At 43.0% G+C, this 22,928-nt stretch overlaps 1 protein-coding gene across 1 annotated transcript in view; it reads left to right on the forward strand.

Moving 5' to 3' along the window:
* Positions 1-1,002: 1,002 nt before the first annotated feature.
* FREM3 (FRAS1 related extracellular matrix 3) overlaps positions 1,003-22,928 on the forward strand; it is an 88,386-nt gene continuing 66,460 nt past the window's right edge. The window contains exons 1-2 of the mRNA XM_002716929.5: positions 1,003-6,181; positions 8,133-8,222. Of these exons, the coding sequence (XP_002716975.3) occupies positions 1,003-6,181; positions 8,133-8,222 (5,269 nt within the window). The remainder of the gene's footprint in view (positions 6,182-8,132; positions 8,223-22,928) is intronic.

The raw sequence follows: 22,928 nt of genomic DNA on the forward strand, positions 1-22,928 counted from the left end.
CCTCATCCGAAAGCCACGAAGAGCCTAAGTCTAAGTATGAAACAAATTGATTCGTAGAATTTGATTCAACTATCAGTTCGTGCAAAGTATTGTCCTTGCTGCTGTTTCTCTTAACTTGCTTCCCTATGGCTACTCTGTGTTTTCCTAAAAGGAAAGTGATTCGGGAACAGCAAGTCTAATAAACTCACAGAGGGGTCACTGCTGATCAGATACCAGAACCACATTGTAAGAAAATGAATGAAGTCAATCTGTGCACCCGATTGTGCTAAATGAGACCCGCGGACTGGAAACAGAACAGAAAAAAAAAATGCTAAAGTCCTTTTGGAAGCACCAAATTACAAGATTCAGAATAAGCCGCTTCATCCGACAGACCGCTAGAAAATCCTATTTGCAAAATAGCTCCCACTAGCTTCCTGTATGTCTGAAGTGAGACTCAATTTTGGCAAGAAAATGCACTCCTGCCAGCGGTAAGGAAAAGGATTGGTATCTCTCTGTCTCTATCAGAAAGACGAACTCCTAGATGAATGGACGACATGAGCTCAGTGTCACCCGCGCACAGCCAGCCCTGGTACATCACCCTCTCCCAGCCTGAGGAACCGCCGGTTTGTGGCGCCCAAGGAGGAGAGTATCCACACCTGCTGATTGGAGGCAGGCAGCCCGGGGCGGTGCCGAGACTCACCGCCCCTGTGGGTGCCCAGGACTATTAGGTAGCCGTAGTGAAAGCCCCCAGGAGCAGAGGGGGCGGCGCCTGCGTGGGGCGGTTCTGGGTGCCCCTGGTGCCAGCAACGGAGAGTTGGGACGGGATGGAGCAGGAGGTGGGCAGAGCCGCTTCCCCCACTGCTGTTACCTGCAGAGGCTGAAGTGCGGCCACGAGCTCCCGCTGGATCTGCGCTTCCGCTCGAGAACGGACAGCAACCACCACCTTCCCCGGGAGCTAAGGCGAGCCCCTCTTTGGTTAGGGCACCCTGCGGACATCCCAACGCCAGAGTCCCGCCCGTGGCGATGGCTGGGTCTTCTCGGAACTCCACCTGGACGCTCGCTGCGGTGCTCCTCTGCCTGCTCGTAAGTTGCCCCGCGCTGCAGAAACAGGTACCCTCGCCTGAGACTGAGCCCCACCTGGCGCTCTACCTGCCCGCTAAGGGAGCGCTCAACGATAGCAGCTCCGATGGCCCCGGCGTCCTGATTGCCAACCCTGGGCTGCAGGTGCCCCTGGGCCGCTCGCTTTGGCTCGACCCGCTCCGGGACCTGGTGATTCAAGTGCAAGCGGGGGACCGATGCGAGGTGACGGTGCTGGACGCCTGGCCCCCGCTCCAGGGTACGCTCTCCCCGCGCCGCTTCCCCTGCGCCTTTGGTCCTCGCAGGGTCCAATACACTCACTTCGGCTCGCACAACCCCGGCCGCGCCAGGGTGCAGCTGCTGCTGCGCTACGACGCCCCGACTTACACGCTGGTGGTGCCCTTCACGCTGGCTGTGGACGTGGTTTTCTCCCAGCTGGAGCTGGTGACGCGCAACAAGCCTGTAGCGGTGAGCCAGCTGCGGGGCTGGAGCCACACGATAGACCAGAGAGTGCTGGGTTTCTCCTGCCCGGAGTCCCGAGCCGCAGCCGCCCCCAGATGCCGTCTCACCCCTCTTCCTCGCGAAGGCGAGCCACTGCCCAGGTACGGGCGCTTGGTGAACGCCATGGGGGCCCCTCTCCCCAGAGGCAAGGATGTAGACTGCGAAGCTTTTCTCCGGGCTGGGGTGCGCTACCAGCACACTACCGCCATCAACTCGCCCAACCGGGACTACGTGCCCATGATGGTGGAGCTGCTGGGGGCAGAGGACAGAGGCCCTGGGTCAGGGGAGGTGCTGGCCCGAGAGTACTTCCAGATGCTGGTGGAGATCCGAAGGGGAGCAAACAACACGGCGCCCCGGCCCAGCCTCGAGGCCCTGATGATGATGGAGGTTGACCAGTGCATGTTAACAGCCCTGACTCCCGATGTGCTGGCTGCGGAGGACATGGAGTCAGACCCTGACCACCTGGTCTTCAACATTCTCAATTCTACCCCCGCCCCAAAAGGGTACTCTGGCCAGCAGGGCTATGTGGTCAGCACTGATGACCCTCTGGGCCTTCCAGTCTCCTTCTTCACCCAGAGGGAGCTGCGGGAGCTGAAAATTGCCTATCAGCCCCCTAAAGAGAATTCCCTTGGGGAGCGTCTCTTCCAGCTGGAACTGGAGGTGATGGATGGAGATGGTGCTACCTCAGACCCCTTTGCCTTCTTGGTGGTGGTAAAGCCAATGAACACCCTGGCCCCAGTGGCTAGCTATTCCCAGGGGCTACTGCTTTTTGAAGGTCAGTCAAGGCCTCTGTCCAGCACCCAAAACCTTCAGATCAGTGATAAAGATAACCTAGAAGAGGTGAAAATGGCTGCAGTGAGGGGCTTGAGTTATGGGCAGTTGGTGGTGCTTGGGGCACCTCCAGAATACAAGTATTTCACACCAGTGGACCTGGCAGCTGGGCGAGTAGTGTACCAGCATGATGGCAGCAACACTTACAGTGACAACATCATCTTCCAGATACAGGATGGGCACCACCAGGTGGAATTCCTTTTCCCTATCACAATTATACCTGTGGATGATGAACCACCAGAGGTCAGTGCCAACACAGGACTCTCAGTGACCCCAGGGGAGGTGGTTCAGGTCTCCTCCTTTGTCCTGAGTGCCACAGATACCAATTCTGAGGACTCAGCCATCCACTTTGTACTGGATGACCAGCCTCTGGAAGGGAAAGAAGGGGAGAGAGAGCAGGGTGTGGCTGCTGGTTCCTCCTACTCAAGCCAACACATGGGGGAAATGCTGCTGAGGCAGCCTGAGCCACCTCTGTCCCCCCTAGATAAGGACTGGCACTATGTGGCAAAGGAAAAGCTTTATGAGAAAGTGGTAACTGAGTGGCTACAGAGAGATATAATAGAAGGGAGACTCTTCTACCGCCATCTTGGTCCACACAGCCCTCAATCTGTAACAGCCCAGCTGGCTTTCCACGTACAGGATGACCAAGACCCACCCAATCTATCTAGCCAGTACTCCTTCATCATCAAAGTCCAACCAATGGATATGCAGGGTCCAGAACTATATCCAGGAACTACCCTAGAAATGACTGTGAAAAACTGTGAACTCACTTTCTTCCATGAGAAAGTCCTCCAATACACTGACCAGGACTCAGATGCCCAGAACTTGTGGTACACTCTGTTGACACCCCCTACTGACACAGATGGCAACCACCAAGTCTGGACTGGAGAAATTGTGCTCACTGATTCTCCAGACACACCCATCATGCATTTCACACAGGCCCAGGTAAATCAACACAAGGTTGCCTACCAGCCTCCAGTGAAGAAGATGGGTATTATTCCACAGGTTGTGCAGTTCACCTACCAGGTGGAGGATGCTACAGGCAATAGTGTTTCAGACACATTCACATTATTCCTGCAGCCAGAGGTCAGCCAGCCTCCCAAAGTCACCAATAGGGGCTTTACTGTCCTGGAGGGAGGCAGCTTTATACTCAGCAGTGATGAGTTGAATGTTACAGATCCTGACACAGACATTGATCAAATTGTCTTCACATTAGTCTGGGGTCCTCAACATGGACACTTGCAGTACTTTAAGAAGTGTATGATCCCAGGGGAGTCTTTCAGGCAAGCTGATATTATTAATGGGAGTGTGTCTTACCAGCATGGCAGAGACGACACTATTAGTGACACCTTCTATCTGGAGGTAAGTGACGGGGTACATCAAATACCCATCGCTGTCCAAATTTCTATACCTCCAACTCCAGCTAACAAAAGTCCTGAGATATCTATCACAGATATTCCACTTTTGGATATTTCCATAGATGTACTAGAAAATAGCACTTCTGAGATTACCATGGGTGTTATTCATGACAAAAAGAACACAAGTGACTTGATGTTGTCTTTCATTGTTGAGGACAGCCCCAAATTGGGCACTATCCTGGTGAATGGTTTACTCACAGAATGCTTCACCCAAGAGGACCTCCTCAGTGGGGCAGTTGCCTATGTTCACACTGGAGGTGAAGTTGGTTTCCAAAAACAGCAGGATGCTTTCAGTCTAGTCCTCTCAAAGGATTCTTATCAATGGATAATAGGGGATAGCATAGTGGAGAAGGTTCAAGTGCAAGTAACTGTGCTGCCTGTGAACAACATGGCCCCCAAAGTCTTGGTAGGAGAGTCCTTCATTGTCTATGAAGGTGGAAAGAGCCCCTTAACCTTACAACACCTTAACATTGAAGATGTGGACACTCCTCAAGATGAAATCTTATGCACAGTGGCTGTTCAGCCAGCCTCTGGCTACCTGGAAAGCATTGCACCAGCCCCTGGTTCAGAAGTGTCACATGCTAGTAACCCCATCTGTGCGTTCTCCATCAAAGATGTCCGAAAGGGACACATCAATTATGTACAGAGTGTCCACAGAGGGGTAGAACCACAAGCAGATAATTTCACCTTTTATTGCTCTGACGGCATCAACTTCTCTCCAAATATCTTCTTCCCTATCATCATCTTGCCCACCAATGATGAGCACCCTAAACTTTTTGTCCATGAGTTTGTGGTGTTAGAGGGGATGAGCTTGGTCATTGACATCCTACTGCTCAATGGATCAGATGCTGACCTGCCACCAAATAAGCTCCACTTTCAACTCACAGCCCTTCCTCAACATGGACGGATCATACAGCAGCTGGCCACAGGCAACCAGCCCATCTGCAGCTTCACCTTAGAGGAGATCCAGGAGGCCTCCACCATTGTGTATGAACATGATGACTCAGAGAACTCAGAGGACAGTTTTGAGGTCTGGCTGAGTGATGGCAAACATACCACCCACAGGAAGGTACCTATTGTGGTGATATTGGTGGATGATGAAGCCCCTCAGCTGACCATCAATTATGGGCTGCAAGTAGAGATTGGACACTCTGAGATCATCACAAATAAGATCCTAAAGGCTACAGACCTTGATTCCAATGATAAAAATCTCAGTTTTGTCCTCCATTCTACGCCCAAGGAAGGAATTCTACAACGACTCAGAAAACCTGGAGGAGAACTGAGGGATAACCTCACTCTGGGAATGAACTTTACCCAGGATGAGATTGACAAAGGCCTCATCTGTTACACCCACACAGGCCAAAAAGGAGTTGTTGACCTCATCAAGTTTGATGTGACTGATGGGGTGAACCTTTTGACAGACTGCTATTTCTATGTCACCACTGGTAACTTAGACTGGGTCTTCCCTGAGATAGTCAGGAGAAGGATCACCTTAACAGACGACAGCAGAGTGACCCTCACCACTGATCTGCTCAACACCAGTGACATCAACAGCCCTGATGAAAAACTTCACTTTAGCATCACACAGGCTCCTAGCTTGGGCCACTTGGAAAGCTCTGACTACCCTGGGGAGCCCATTGCCTCTTTCACTCAACCTCAATTGTCCGACAACAAAATATCCTATGTCCGCACTTCAAATGATGAGACAAAGATGGACAGCTTTGAGTTTCAAATGACTGATGGACACAACCCTGTGTTAAGAACCTTCAGGATCTTCATCACAGATGTGGATAATAAGATACCTGTTGTGACTATTCATGAACTAACTCTGCAGGAAGGGGACAGCAAACTGATCACTCCCTTTGAGTTGATGGCAGAAGACCAGGATACCCCAGATGATCTTATTCTCTTCACCATCATCCAGGCCCCCATCCATGGCAGGATTTTGTATAAGGGAAGCATTCCTGTGACCATGTTCACCCAGAAGGACCTGAATAAGCATCTGATTAGCTACTGGCACAATGGCAGTGAGACTACCAATGACAGTTTCTCCTTGACTGTAACAGATGGCACTCACACTGATTTCTACGTCTTCCCGGACACTGCCGTGGAAACACATAAACCTCAGGTTATGAGAATCCAGAAAAGCTTCCTTGACAATAGGCTTCCCCAGATGGCCATTAACAGGGGTGCCTCTGCCTTGCAGTGCCTTCACACTGGACACATGGGCTTCCTGGTTACCAGTAAGTCTCTGAAAGCAGAAGATCAGGACAGTCCACACAGGCTCCTGAAGTATAGGGTGACGAGAGGACCACAGCATGGCTTCATTACCAACATTGGCCTTGGGAATGCAAGCACTCAAGTGTTTACACAAGGTCAGTGCACATCTTTCCTGATGCCACTGTCTCTCCCCTTCAGTGGGTCACATCAATCAGCTCTTGTAAAATTGTCCTGACCTCAGATCATTTGAATATTTGAATAATATTCTGTTTCTAATAAAACACAGTGGAATGCAAAATTATTCTGAAAACAAACAAAAAAACCCACAAAGTCCATTTTCAGCTATGAGAGAGAGAGAGAGAGAGAGAGAGAAAGAGAGAGAGAGAGATCCTATCTGCTAGGTCACTTCCCAAATGATGCACAATGGCCAGGAAAATAGGTTTGACCAAAGCTGGGATCTGGAAACACTGCTCAGGTCTCCCACACAGGTGACAGAAACCTAATTACCTGAGCTACCATCTCTGCCTCCCAGTGTCTGCATTCACAGGAAGCTGGAGTTGGGAGCCAGATCTGAGTACGAAACCCAGGTACTCTGATGTGGGACACAAGGATCTTAACCCGTGTCATAGACACTAGACTAAATGCCTGCCCAACATTGCACCTTTTTATTGTGCTATTCAAAGGTAATTTCTACATCTCACAAAAACATAAAATTAAGTTTGCCTAAGCGTGAGATCATTTTTCTCTTATATCTAGTGGTGAACTAAAGGTGAGTCCCTCTGCTTTCCCAGGTAATGTGATTTCTGGTGGTTTGAGAGCTTCTCTTTACATTGTCTTACACTTTCTTTAGGTAGCTCTGTGCCTTATATGTGAAGAGATGCACAAAGTGTCCCACACACAATACATGTAAACTGAGATACAGTCTCTGAGTAGACCATTAGAGGGTGTTTAAAAGTTTGGTTGCATTTTCAGGGTTGCTTCTTAAAGCAAATGAAATCATGTGTTTCTGTAAGAATTGTTATCATAGGGAACAGGCACTTAGTCTAGTGGTTAGGAAGCCTGGGTCCTGATTAGAGCCTGGTCCAGCCCAGCTGCAACCATTGTAGGTATTTGGGGAATTAACCAGCATGTGGGAGCACTCCCTTTGTCTGTCTATTTGTCTCTATACCTCTAAAATAAATTTTAAAAAAAAATTTATAGAATTGTTCTTACAAACAAATACTCTCAAAAAGTAAATTGCCTTTGAAATATTAACAATTGCCAATAGAAAACATAATTATAGGGGCTGGCACTGTGGCGCAGTGAGTTAAAGCCTTGGCCTGAAGCTCTGGAATCCCATATGGGCACCAGTTCTAGTCCCGGCTGCTCCTCTTCTGATCCAGCTCTCTGCTATGGCCTGGGAAAGCAGTAGAAGATGGCCCAAGTGCTTAGACCCCTGGATCCACTTGGGAGACCTGGAAGAAGCTCCTGGCTCCTGACTTTGGATCCGCACAGCTCCGGTCATTGCGGCCATCTGGGCAGTGAACCATCGGATGGAAGACCTCTCTCTCTGTCTACCTCTCTCTGTAACACTGTCTTTCAAATAAATTAAAAAAATCTAAAAAAAAAAAGAAAGAAAAACATAATTATAAATCTGAGGACCAAATTCTTAAAGCTACAGAGGAATAGACAATAGGTAAATATCACATTTTATTCTCATTTTCTTTTCTCTTAGGATAAGGCAGTTACTCTTGCCTAAGTTCATTCTGGCAAATAGTTAGCGAGTATCCACCATTTTGTCAAGCCCTACACTGATGCAGAAGACTTAAAACCAAGTAGCCCTGGCTCTCTGTAGAGTAACAGGATATTATAAGGCATCTATAGCTAGGGTGTTATTTGGTTGGGCATCATTCCAGAGAACATGTACACATTCTAGTACTGTAACAACTTTAATTCTAAAGTCTTATTTTGCCGCTGTAACTTTAAGAAACAGGTGGATCATGTTCACTCCATCACTATTTTAAATTTTAGTTATTGTGGTTTCCCTGCCCTATTAAAACATAGTCATTAACTTCATCATTTTTATTGATCAATGTGACTTAGTATGATGCTTGCTTTTTTTCTAAGCTGACATTGATGAGAGGCGGATCTACTACATCTTAAACAAGGGCAGTAAGGCAACAAAAGACATCTTCTACTTCTCTGTTGAAGACAATGGTAAGTCAATAGTAAAATGTTAAAAAGGATTCTTGTTTAATTAAAGTCTATGTGAAACTAAAAGAAAACTAAATTTATATAAAATTAAATTATTTATAAATTAAACTTATATAGTAATCAAAATCTGTATTGTCGTCTATGATACAAACAAATGAATTACTTTTGTTTTACTAGATCCTTTCCCAAATGATTCTCGACAAATCAATTTTTAGGAAAACAAAGAGATGAGAAATTTGATGCATGACTCTGAAAGTGTTTTATCTAACCTGAATTGTGTGGGCCTCCTTCAAGCTTAATCTTCAGATTCCAAGAATCAACCTAGTGGTTTCTAAAATCCTGTAGCAGCTGGCGCCACAGCTCACTAGGCTAATCCTCCACCTGTGGCACTGGCACACCGGGTTCTAGTCCCAGTCGGGGCGCCGGATTCTGTCCCGGTTGCCCCTCTTCCAGGCCAGCTCTCTGCTGTGGCCTGGGAGTGCAGTGGAGGATGGCCCAAGTCCTTGGGCCCTGCACCCCATGGGAGACCAGGATAAGTACCTGGCTCCTGGCTTCGGATCAGTGTGGTGTGCCAGCCGCAGCAGCCACTGCGGGATGAACCAGCGGAAAAAGAAGACCTTTCTCTCTGTCTCTCTCACTGTCCACTCTGCCTGTCAAAAAAAAAAAAAAAATCCTGCAACAAATTAGAAAATCTGCCTTTAGATTTTGTCAGAATTTTGAGCTGCAGAACTGAATCTTAGGGCTTTGTGACCTTAGAACTGTAATCTTCTTGCATGAGGTGGAAAATATATTTACTAGCACAGAAGACTCTAAAAGCTGCCTGTTTAAGCTGCTCCTATGTCTGTCTGCTGTATTTTCAAGAAAACAGAATGGGCAGTAAGTGGTTAATGGAGGGCATTTGCTTTACACAACTGAGAATATAATAATTATGTGGTCAAAAAAAATCATTTTTCAGTATGACAGGATAATAGCAGAAATTATGTCCATGTGCTGCTTGCCACTCAATAACCTCTCAGTATAAATCATTACTCATTTCCAGTAAGTAACAAGCGTTTGCTCTCTGAATCATGTGTCATCAGTCAAGGACCATATTTATTGAAAAGCAGTCCCATCAGAGAGGCCATTCGTATACTGGGTTTGAATCCCAACTTTCCCCATGCGACCTTGCACAAGTTGCTTTGTCCTCCCATTCATTCCTCCATCTATAAAATAACCTTCATATCTATGCTAAGAAGACTAAGTAAGATAATATATATAAAGCACTTGGCACTACGTAGGTGTTCATTGAGTTACTCTCTTTCTGATAAGACTGACCACTGTACATGAAAACCACTGATCTCTCCTCCCAGTTTTTTCAAAATTTAAAACCAAATATTTCCTCCCTTTCTCAAGTTCTTAGTAACAAAATTATCTCAGAATTATGAGCTTATGCATTTGAAGCTGATTAATGTAAAAATGTCAGACAAATAGTTTATAGTGAGTATTTCTCTTTCTGTTGAGGGAAGACTAATAATACTCATAAAACAATGTACCTCTGACTCCAACGCTAGGTTTTGTGAGCAACATTAAAACAAGTTACTGTGATGTGGATTTTACATAGCTACCATTTCTAGTGAATTCTATGAGCTAGTCATTGCTTATGTTCCTTACTACTTTTGATCCTCACTACAAAGCAAAAGGCAAATGTTAAGATGCCCATTTTAAAATGAAGACACTGGGGCCGGAGCCATGGCTCACTTGGCTAATCCTCCGCCTGCGGTGCCAGCATCCCATATGGGTGCCGGTTCTGGTCCCGGCTGCTCCTCTTCCAGTCCAGCTCTCTGCTGTGGCCCGAGAGGGCAGTGGAGGATGGCCCAAGTGCTTGGGCCCCTGTATCCGCTTGGGAGACCAGGAAGAAACACCTGGCTCCTGGCGTCAGATCGGCGCAATTCTGTCCATAGCAGCCATTTTGGGGGTGAACCAACGGAAGGAAGACCTTTCTCTCTATCTCTCTCTCTCACTGTCTACCTGTCAAATGAATAAAAGGAAAAAAATGAAGATACTGAGGTTGAATAATTTGCTGAATGTGTAGGGGTAATGAACAAGTAACATGGAATACAATTCAGGTGTTGGCAATCACTCTACACAATATGCTCCTCTACCTCTGCTTTGGGAAGATGAACCATGCAAAAGACTCAACTTCATAACCCAACAAAACAGCAACTTGTAAATTAAAGAGATGAGAATGATCAAGCACAGACTCCAGAGAATTTGAGGACAAGTTCGTTCAGTGTTGGATATTACAGCACATATTCACATCCATAAGCTAATCAAATACTTATGCATTCATTCAGTGGATTTTTTAATTTCCATTGGAGAGCATGTAAAGAGCTGAGATCCATGAATTCTGGCTTGACTGTTCTTTGGGACAGCTGATGAAGGAATCACTTTAAATATTTGTGTATTTGGCATTTTTAAATTTTATGAAAATATGATTATTTGTATCTTTACAGTAAACAATTTAATCTTTTCTTCATTTGAAATATAGCCATTTTTAAAAGGTTTCCCAAATGGGGTATTTATCAGAAATTATAATTTAATCAATTAATGATTTCCTTTCTTAACATCACATAGCCCTAACAGAAGATACTACAGTCATTTGAGCTATTTTGAATGGACACACTTCTAGGAATACATTTTTGCACTATTGGGATGAAATAGAATTTTTTGGTGTTCTTGTTGTTGTTTGTAGTACTATTTTCAAACCATTAAAGACAAGATCAAGCCCTACCACCAGAAGTGTGCATTAGGCATATGGCACAGGTGAGCTCAGTTGTCTTAAGGGTAGAAGTACTAGCAAGGTGACCCCAGAGCTAAAATTTTGCTAGAATTCCCAAGGGTGAAACCATAAAAGTTTCCCTTTATAGCCTCTAAAAATCAGACTTCCTGCATTCAAACCCCAGATCCGCCCCTTAGTAGTTGTGTATCTCTGAGAACTGTCTGTGCTCTAGATGATTGGTCATCTGTGAATAGCAGCATGCACCCCCATAAGGTCATCATGGGGCCCTCAGTGGTTTTCCATTGCTGCTGTAATGAATAGACACAAGTTAACACTTAAAACAACACTGGTCTGTCACTTTACAGTTCTGGAATTCAGAAGTTCAAAATGGTTCTCACTGGAATAAAATCGAGGTTTGGGCAAGATTGCATTTGTCTGCAGAGACTTGAAGGGGAGAATCCATTTCTTACGCTCTCCAGCTTCCAGAGGCTACCCAACGCTTCTATCTTTAAAGTCGAAGCAGGCAATACTTTCTCCTGCTAATCCACTCTCACATTCACTTTCCTGCACCCCTCTTTCACTGACACAAAATCTTATGATTACATTGGGCCCACTTCAGTAATCAGGATAATCACCCAGCTCAAGATCCTTAATTTTTTTTTAAACTTTTATTTAATGAATATAAATTTCCAAAGTACAGCTTATGGATTACAATGGCTTCCCCCCCATAACGTCCCTCCCACCTGCAACCCTCCCCTTTCCCACTCCCTCTCCCCTTCCATTCACATCAAGATTCATTTTCGTTTCTCTTTATATACAGAAGATCAGTTTAGCATACATTAAGTAAAGATTTCAACAGTTTGCTCCCACACAGAAACATAAAGTGAAAAATACTGTTTGAGTATTAGTTATAGCATTAAATCTCAATGTACAGCACACTAAGGACAAAGATCCTACATGAGGAGTAAGTGCACAGTGACTCCTGTTGTTGTCTTAACAAATTGACACTCTTGTTTATGGCATCAGTAATCACCCTAGGCTCTTGTCATGAGCTGCCAAGACTATGGAAGCCCCCTGAGTTCACCGACTCTGATCATATTTAGACAAGGCCATGGTCAAAGTGGAAGTTCTCTCCTCCCTTCAGAAAAAGGTAACTCCTTCTTTGATGACCCGTTCTTTCCACTGGGATCTCACTCACGGAGATCTTTCATTTAGGTTTTTTTTTTCCCCCAGAGTGTCTTGGCTTTCCATGCCTGAAATATTCTCATGGGCTTTTCAGCCGGATCCGCATGCCTTAAGGGCTGATTCTGAGGCCAGGGTGCTGTTTAGGACATCTGCCATTCTATGGGTCTGCTGTGTATCTCACTTCCCATGTTGGATCATTCTCTCCCTTTTTGATTCTATCAGCTAGTATTTGCAGACACTATTCTTGTTTATGTGATCCCTTTGGTTCTTAGTCCTATCATTATGCTTAATTGTGAACAGAAATTGATCACTGGGACTAGTGAGATGGCATTGGTACATGCCACCTTGATGGGATTGAATTGGAATCCCCTGGTATGTTTCTAACTCTACCGTTTGAGGCAAGTCAGCTTGAGCATGTCCCGAATTGCACATCTCTTCCCTCTCTTATTCCCACTCTTATATTTAACAGCAATCATTTTTCAGTTAAGTTTCAGCACTTAAGAAGAATTGTGTATTGATTACAGTATTCAACCAAAAGTATTAAGTAGAACAAACAAAAAAAATACTAAGAGGGATAACATATCAAGTTGCTCATCAACAGTCAGGGTGAGGGCTGATCAAGTCACCGTTTCTCCTACTGTTCATTTCACTTTAACAGGTTTCCTTTTTGGTGCTCAGTTAGTTGTCACCTATCAAGGAGAACAAGTGGTATTTGTCCCTTTGGGATTGGCTTATTTATTTAAAAATAAATATTTAAGTAATTTACTCAAAGTAATCAACATACATAAAGCATTTAGAAGAGTGCTGGGTATGTAGCAAACACTTAATAAATATTATCTTTGAAACTGTCTGTTGGGATACCAAATTGTGCATTTTTCTTCTTCTAGATAGAAGGAGACTTTATAGCTCCTTCTTCAAATCTATCATTAGATAACTTGATTGTATAAGGTGACCTTTAAAACTATTAGGATGAATTGTTTGGACACTCTCTGGAACCCATGGTTTCACACCTCTTTTTCCTTACCTATTTACAAACTGATTTCATATTTATTAGAAGTTCACCAAGTAGGCAAAGAAATAATAGGAAACAGCCCCATCTGCTATTCTAGTCTTTGGCACAACCTACTGAGCTAATGCACAGTGAATATCTTTCTATCTACTTCATAGTTTTTGTATCAATTGTATTTTTTACTTTTGCTTTGCTGTAGTTAAAAGAAGTAACATATACCAAAAATATAATGGATTGTCGACCATGCATTGACTCCCCAAATGTGATTTCTCTTTTCTTTTTCCTGTCACAATTATGACCTTGACTATACTTGTGTGCAGAATTTAACTGGCAATTAAAAGGGAAAATTTGACAATGTAAATAATTTATATATTTCATCAGCTTATAAAGTTTTGAATAATCCATACTAAGGCTATGTAAGTTCTCAGTCTTCTTTTTTTTTTGAATTATGACAGAAATCTTTATTAAAATGTATCCTTCAGTAATGTTAGCATACATACAATATACACACGTACATATGTACATTCTGACACACCTCATGGATTGCCAACATCAGTTTAACCAATAAATTAAAACTGAAAAAGGAGGGGGAAGAGGAGGGGGGCTAAGGGTAAAATTTTCATGTTTTATCTGTTAAGAAATTGCAAATTTCTCAGAATGTCCCTGGGGTAAACCTGTGACCAGAGAATCTCTGAAATAAAATACATAAATCCCCAACCCACCACCCCTCCAAAAAAAGATTCCAAAAGATGCAGTTACAACAAATGTGCTTCTCAGAACAGGAGTAGTCATTCCATTTCATACTCTAGCTTCTGTTCAGTCTTCTTTTTTACATTGAAGGTAAATTTTATTATGTTCAAGGTTATCATGAAAGCTAACTGGTAGAATAGGGAATACATTTTAGATTTCTAAGCTCCAAGCTGCACAATAAAGTTAAGCAAATTGTCAGGTTCATTAATTGTTTTCTATCGAGGTCATCAGACTCATAGATTCCCAGATTTGTATTGAAATTTTGCATATCTCTACCATATATCACATTCAATGAAACTTCTCTACTTATAAAATAATACTAATTTAAACTCATTTAGCACTTAATATTTTTATAACATTTTTACATGAGTTATTTCATTTGATCCTTACCACAACCTGTGAGATAGAAATTATCTCAAATTTTATAAGGAAATTAGTTTAAGAAATTAAGATGACCCAAGCGGAACCAAGGCAATTCTTTCTAATAGGCCATACTGAATACCTATATATATGTGAAATGATTTTAATTTTGCAATGTACTATGGATATGCAACTTTCGTCTTAAGATTAGAAATAGATTATTTAATTTTCTCTTTAATTATTTAGTGCTTAAAGTCAGGCTGATCAATGCTATGTGTCTTTTTTTAATAGTTCCAATGCTCCAATTTGCTCTTCCTTTATTTTTTAAAATTTTATTTAAAGTATACAAATTTCATGCATTTCATATATACAGATTTAGGAACATAGTGATTCTTCCCACCCTATCCTCCCTCTCACCCACACTCCCACTCTTCTTCCTCATGTCTCTTCTATTTCTACTTTTAATTTTTACAAAGATCTATTTTCAGTTCACTTTATACTGATAAGATTTGAATATCACATGATATTTGTCTTATGGTCCATAACAAAACCAGTGTTCTGCTTAGGTGAGCAGTCTTCTTTTTTTAGGTTTTTATTTATTTATTTGAAAGTCAGAGTTACACAGAGAGAGGAGAGGCAAAGAGAGAGAGAGGTCTACCCTCTGGTTGACTCCCCAACTAGCCACAAAGGCTGGAGTTGCACTCATCCAAAGCCAGGCACGAGGAGCTTCTTCCAGATCTCCCATATGGGTGCAGGGGCTCAAGGACTTGGGCCATCTTCTGTGCTTTCCCAGGCCATAGCAGACAGTTGTATTGGAAGTGGAGCAGTGAGGACTTGAACCAGTGCCCATATGGGATGCCGGCACTGCAGGTGGATTTACCTGCTGATCGCTCTCTCTTACGCTCTCCTCCTCTCTCTTACCCTTCACCCTCCCCCTGCCCTTTGGGCTTCCCCCACCCAACAATAAACCTTCCCTCTAAAAAAAAAAAAAAAGATAATGGTGTTTGTTTGAGAACAAAGAGAGACTAATCATAAGTCCAGTGAGCTTACCAATGCAGTTAAAGCAATGTCACACTTATTTAGAACTCTGCATTCTTCACAATGATCTAAGAATTCAAAAGCAAGGCAGAAATGTCTCTGAGTAGTCAAATTATCAGATCCATGGTGCAACATTTTCACACTTAACTCAAAGATCTTACTTGGAGTTTCTTTACTCTTATTTCCTAAACAGTTCTAATTTTTGTCAAATAATTCTTCATATAATATTTATTCAGTGCTAGGTGCCAAGCACTCTTCAAAGTACCTTACATAGTTGTAGGAAAAATCATTTAAGTTGAAAGCAAAGAGAGGGATAAAATGCAGAAGAAATAAATAGAAAGGAGCAAATAAAGAATTCCAGTTCGTGAAATCCAGGGGCGACGTGGTGCTGCAACAGATGCTCAGTGTACCCCGTGTGATATAGGAGAAGGCACAACCGTTCTAAACCACAGGACATCTTATAGGCCTTTGAAGATGACACTATAAAAAGCCTGTATTTGTTAATATGGAAGGGAGTTCATAATATCGTTAAAGGAAGAAAACCAGTTAGAAAACTGTATAAACACATCAAGGAGATGATAGGAAAATGCATACATGAAGGGTCTTCCAAAAGTTCATGGAAATCTCCTATTAGGAAAAAAGTGATGCGTGAATTTCAATTTTTTAATTAAAATTTACCTTTTCATTTCATTTTCCCAGACTGTTTTGAGGTATCCTCACATACAGATTATTTTTATATATGGATATACATACATGAAAATGGCTTAAGAGTATATAGCAAGACAATAACATTGGTTTAAAATGGCAATGATGGATGACATTTAGTTTCACATTTTCTGGTATAAATGTTTTACAATAACCACCCAATAACCACTAGAAAAAAAAAGCAATTTCCATTTAAGAAAAAAGCATGCTTGAATACATCACAACCAACTTGGTTCGATTGATTAACCTGACCACATTATTCTGGCTTGTACATACTACAAAAATGTCCCCTTCATAATGCAATGGGTTAAACAAAGGAACAAGCCAAGGGTGAATTCTTCTCAGGGAAGAAAGATTCAGCACTTAAACTCATTGTTGGCTCTTTCCTTTGTGAGTTCTTTCTGCTTGGACCCTTCAAACCTTTATACATGGTGGCCCTGGACATCCGACAAACCAGACAGATCCAGGGACAACACAGCAGACAGGAGCACTGAGGCTGCTCACAGTGTTCCAGCTTCAGCAGAACTAACCTGTGGAAGAAGTAATTCAAATCTGTGAGATATAGGAGATAGAGAACTCAAAAAGTTCATGGAAAATGAAATTAGGGTCCAGCATTGTGGCATAGTGGATAAAACTGCTGCCTGCAGTGCCGGCATCCATATGGGCGCCGGTTCAAGTCCCAGCTGCTCCACTTCCAATCCAGATCCCTGCTAATGGCCTGGAAAAGCAGCAGAAGAAGGCTCAAGTGTTTGGATCCCTGCTACCCACATGGGAGACCTGGAGGAAGCTCCTGGCTCCTGTCTTCAGCCCGGCCTAGCACTGGCCGTGTGAACCAGTGGGTGGAAGATTTGCTCTCTCCCTCCCTCTCTCTCTCTCTGTCTCTCTCTTTCCCCCTCTCTTTCTAACTCTTTCAAAATAAATAAATAAATCTTTTTTTTAAGTAAAAATCAAATTTAAATTTATTTTGATGCAATTTTTTAAAAATCCACACAGTGTTTTTTGTGATATGGATTTTCCATAAACTTTTTAAAGGCCCCTTATATGCATGGATTTTAAACATCTTTTGTACCAGAATAAACTTATCTCTTAATTCAGTTTTCCACAACCTTTTGTGAAGTATGCTTATAGCTTCAGGGAGTAGTATTTGTTGATTATGTGCTAAGCAAAATATTACATCCTCTGTTCTCCCTTATGAGATATGTTAATCTTCACTGAGTGTCATTAGTGATGACATCATGGATTCCTTATAGAAAAAAATGGGAAAGGTATTTTCTGTTTACATTTTTAAGAGTTACCTATTTGTTTGAAAGGCAGAGTTACAGAGATGGAGAGGCAGAGGCAGCAAGACGGTGAGAGAGAGAGAAATCTTCCACCTTCTCCTACACTCCCCCATTGGCTACAATAGCCAGGGCTGGGCCAGGTCAAAGCCAGGAGCCAGGAGCTTCAACCAGGTCTCCTACATGGGTGCAGTGGCCCAAGGACTTCAGCCATCTGCTGCGGCTTTCCTGTAAGTGGAGCAGCCGGGACTGTGAACCAGTATCCATATGGGATGCCAGCGCAACAGGTGGTAGCTTTACCCGCTATGTCACAGTGTTAGCCCACCCCTGTTTACTTTTTGATCACATTACAAATCATCCAGAGTCACCACAGCTATATTTTTGTTACAGAGACCAGGCTTGAGCTCAACTGTTGCCTGTAATATTTTACTAGAAATTAATTTTTTATGAAAGACAACTTTTTAATGCTATCTGATACTGTTTTACAAGAGGATTCAATTCATGGGAGAATGATTAGAAACAATACTGGAAACCATATTAATGGACATACAATTAAAAGCAAAGTTTTGCTTTTAGCTTTATTAATTACATTTCCAACTGAGAGTTTTAATTCTAAAATTGTGCATCCAAATCCCTGAACTAAAGATATTTTTTAAAAAATCTCAAAACGCTTAAATGATGTATAATTCTATCACCAGATAACTGCTATCAATATATTTTTTTTTTTTTGACAGGCAGAGTGGACAGTGAGAGAGAGAGAGAGACAGAGAGAAAGGTCTTCCTTTGCCGTTGGTTCACTCTCCAATGGCCGCCGCGGCCGCCGCGCTGCGGCCGGCGCACCGCGCTGATCCGATGGCAGGAGCCAGGAGCCAGGTGCTTTTCCTGGTCTCCCATGGGGTGCAGGGCCCAAGCACCTGGGCCATCCTCCACTGCACTCCCTGGCCACAGCAGAGAGCTGGCCTGGAAGAGGGGCAACCGGGACAGAATCCAGCGCCCCAACCGGGACTAGAACCCGGTGTGCCGGCGCCGCTAGGCGGAGGATTAGCCTAGTGAGCCGCGGCGCCGGCCCTGCTATCAATATTTTTAAAAATAAATACATGCATATGGTTTTTAAATAACAATAATTAAGCTGTGCATTGACATTTAATCCCTTTTCCAAAAATGGAATTATTTTTTGAGTTTTTTACGAGAAAGAAATTATTCACACAAAAGGATTTATAAATATATCATTTTACAAACACAAAACAGATATTTTTGTGCTTGACTCTGAACTTTGCTTGCCCTAACTTAAAATGTGTGTGTGGAGATACTAGCCCAAACAGACCTACCTTATCTTCAAGATTAAGTACTAAATCTACACATGCATGTCCTAGTAAACAGATTATTTATAAATAAATACATATGTGTATATGAGCATAGGTATATATGTTTAATATAAGAGGCATGTATTAACATATAGCTATCTAAAAAGAGCAAAACATTTTGATTCTTTTGCAGTGGTGAGTTAATAGGTATTTATCTTCTCCGTAATGAAGTAAGTGACATATTTATTTTTATTTTTAATTAGGTTTTAACAGATTCAATGTGATTTGTAGATACATTTCTAGGAACATAATGAAATCCCCTCCCTCCCTCCCTCTCTCCCTCCCTCCTTCTCTCTCACTCCCACTCTCTTTCCTCCCTCCTTTCTTTATGTCTTTTTTCTTAGTTTTTGTGATAACATATTTAAAATTAAATTACAGTAGAAAGGGTTAATACTTCACCAAATAAGTTTAATAAGTAAAAAGCAAAAAGACCCTAGGTTAGTGGGAATATAGACAATGACTATAAACAATAATTGAATGAAAAAAATGACCATTGCACACATATACAGTACATTTTAATGTAATCACAAATCACTCCAATTATAGTAGTATAACACTCTTAACCTTTGGCTTGAAAAAGACATAAAACAACATTTGATAGAAGTATATTTGCAGCAATAGTGATACACACAGATATTTATTTTTCTTTATTTTTGTTTGTTTATTAAATTTTAGCTACTACATATGAGGGAGAATATGTGATATTTGTCTTTCTGAGTTCAGCTTATTTCACTCAACATGATGTTCTCCAGTTGCATCCATTTCGTTGAAAATGGTAGAATTTCATTATTTTTTAGAGCTTAATACTATTCCATTGTGCATATTCACCACATTTCCTTTATTCATTGATCTGATGATGGACAACTTGGTTGATTCCAAAATTTGGCTATTGTGAACAGGGCTGCTGTAAACATACTGGTGCAGGTATCTCTTTGATACACTGAGTTCAAGTCTTTTGGGTACATACAGGTAGTGGGATTGCTGGATCATATGGCAAGTCTATTTGTAGTTTTGTTTTTTTTTTTTGTTTTTGTTTTTTTTTTTTTTTTTTGACAGGCAGAGTTAGAGAGAGAGAGACAGAGAGAAAGGTCTTCCTTTTTCCATTGGTTCACCCCGCAAGTGGCCGCTATGGCTGGCACGTTGCGGCAGGCGCGCTGTGCCAATCTGAAGCCAGGAGCCAGATGCTTCCTCCTGGTCTCCCGTGGGGTGCAGGGCCCAAGTGCCATCCTCCACTGCACTCCCGGGCCACAGCAGAGAGCTGGACTGGAAGAGGAGCAACCGGGTCAGAATCCGGCGCCCCGACCGGGGCTAGAACCCGGTGTGCCGGTGCCGCAAGGCGGAGGATTAGCCTAGTGAGCCGCGGCGCCGGCCCTATTTGTAGTTTTTTAAGAAATCTCAGTGCTGTTTGCCACAGTGGCTGCACTAACTCACATTCCCACCAACAGTGTCTAAGTGTCCCCTCTGTCCACATCCTTGCCAGCATTTGTTATTCTGCATTTTGGATTTTAGCCACTCTGACAGAGGTGACATGATACCTCAGTGTGGCTTTGACTTGCACTTCCCCGATGGCTAGTAATGAGGAGCATTTTTCACATATTTGTTAGCCATTTGTATTTCTTCTCTCGAGAAACATTGAAGTCCTTTGTCCACTGGTTGTTTCTTTTTTTTTTTTCAGTTGTTGATTTTTTAAGTTGCTGATACATTCAAGATATTAATCCTTTGTCAGACAAGTGATTTGCAAATGTTTTTCCCATTCTGTTGAGTGTCTCTTCACTCTATTAAACTTTTCTTTTGCTGTGCAAAAGCTTCTGAGTTTGATAAAAATCTCATTTGTTTAGTTTTGCTTTTGTTGCCTGTGTTTGGGGGTCTTGTCCAAGAAGTTATCCCCTACACCAATGTCTTGAAGTATTTCCCCTATGTTTTCTCCCAGCAACTTCATAATCTCAGGTCTTAAATTTAGGTCTTTGATCCATCTTGAGTTGATTTTGTATATGGTAAGATATATGGATCTAATTTCATTCTTCTACATATATACATCCAGTTTTGCCAGCATCATTAGTTGAAGAAAATAATTCAGGCTTTTTCAAAGTAAATTACAGAAATTAGGAATGAATGTGCATATATCCATTTGCACACTATGCCTCAGCCTGTATTTATGAGAAACTGGGGAGAAACTAAATACTTGTAGGAAACACAGAGTGAATATCAAATCCTACCAACATTAACAGTTGACCATGTAATGAAATATGCCCAGACACCTGGTGCTTCGCCTGGCTGGATTTCCAGAAGCCCATGTCCCAGCAGAAGTGGAAAACTAGCAAGTCAGAAGCAGCATGGGGGCTGGAGCTGTGGCACAGCGGGTTAAAGCCCTGGCCTGCAGTGCTGGCATCCCATATGGGCACCAGTTCTAGTCCCGGCTGCTCCCCTTCTGATCCAGCTCTCTGCTGTGGCCTGGGAAAGCAGTAGAAGATGGCCCAAGTCCTTGGGCCCCTGCACTCGCGTGGGAGACCCAGCAGAAGCTCCTGGCTTTGGATCAGCTCAGATTCGGCCATTGCAGTCATCTGGGGAGTGAACCAACAGATGGAAGACCTCTCTCTCTGTAACTCTACCTCTCTCTGTAACTCTGTCTTTCAAATAAATAAAATAAATCTTAAAAAGAAAAAAAAAAAAAAAAGAAGAAGCAGTGTGATTTCCGCTTCTTGATGAACTCTCAAGCCAATAATGAGGGTAAGGTATGGACCAGTCACATGATTGAGAAGACAGTGCTGTGTTGATCGGGATCCTTATTAGAAACATAGGATGCAAGTAGAATTTTCTGCTTCTGTTTTGTTTTTGACAATCGCCTGAGAAAGTAAATGTGAGACTGTTAAGTCACAGGGTGTGGCAGAAGCAGGAGGAAGCCTCTAACCTCCAGGTCCTTGTCAGTGATGCTGTTTGCGCCCAGTTCTCTTTCTGCCTTTGCTTCTCCACCTTCTGTGCTGTCTTCCTCATTGGCCTTTCCTTTCTTTGGCCCGGCCTGCAGAATTAGCTTTGGGTGCTCATTACACTCATCTGCTTCCAATGTCGGTGCTCTGTCCAGCCCTGCCATATCCTCCACCTGTGACTTGATTTGTATTACTTAATCCTATTTATCACTTATTTTCCATTCTGAGAAACAATTTCTAGAAAATATAAACCCTTTAATGTACTTATTAAAAAGGGCTTGCATTCAGGTAAAAATTCTATGATTAAAATCCTCTGTACCTTGTATAATAAGCTGTTTTCATCATCTCTGAAGATGAACAAGTCCTATATGACAAATGTTTTGAGGAATGTGTTAACTCATTCCAGGCTGTGTTGCTTTATAAAGAAAAGAGCTTCGGGGCCGGCGCCGTGGCTCACTTGGTTAATCCTCCGCCTGCGGTCCCGGCATCCCATATGGGCGCCGGTTCTAGTCCCGGTTGCTCCTCTTCCAGTCCAGCTCTCTGCTGTGGCCCGGGAGGGCAGTGGAGGATGGCCCAAGTGCTTGGGCCCCTGTACCCACATGGGAGACCAGGAGGAGGCACCTGGCTCCTGGCTTTGGATTCTGGCATAGCTCTGGCCATAGCGGCCATTTTGGGGGGGGGGGTGAACCAGTGGAAGGAAGACCTTTCTCTCTGACTCTCTCTCTCTCTCTCTCTCACTATATAATTCTACCTTTCAAAAAAAAAAAAAAAAAGAGCTTTGTTTGGCTTCACTGTTTGAGAGGCAGATTAGCGACCACCTCTGCTGAAAGCCTCTGCCGCATCACAGCATGGTGGCTGACACCTGATGGTGGTTGTGCATGAGAGAGGGAGAGGGGAGGCAAGAGAGTGGGAGGGGCCAGCTCACTTGTTTATACACAACCCTCTCAGGACCTAATCCAGTCCCAGCACACCTGCCTCATTCCCACGAGACAGCATTAATCCATTCACGATCTGGAGTTCCCTTAGCCTAATCACTCTCAGCGAGGCCTCGGCTTTCAGAGGTTCCACTATTTCCACATGTGCATCCTGAGGATCATCTCCCAGGACATGCACATTTGGGGTACAAACCGTGTCCACACAATAGCAGGTATGCAATGTGCTATTTTTAGAGACAGAACAATGTGTTATATTTTCTTTTTAAAAAGCTAACAACTTTAGAAAGCTCTGCTTAGAAAATAACTGCTACTAAAAGGAGAGAAATTAAATTATCTCTGAGACAGGCTTTAAAAAATGCTCTATTCTCACAATGAGTTTCCAGAAGCCAGACACTGTCTCTTTA

Source organism: Oryctolagus cuniculus, chromosome 8, assembly GCF_964237555.1.
Source record: "Oryctolagus cuniculus chromosome 8, mOryCun1.1, whole genome shotgun sequence".
NCBI lineage: Eukaryota > Metazoa > Chordata > Mammalia > Lagomorpha > Leporidae > Oryctolagus > Oryctolagus cuniculus.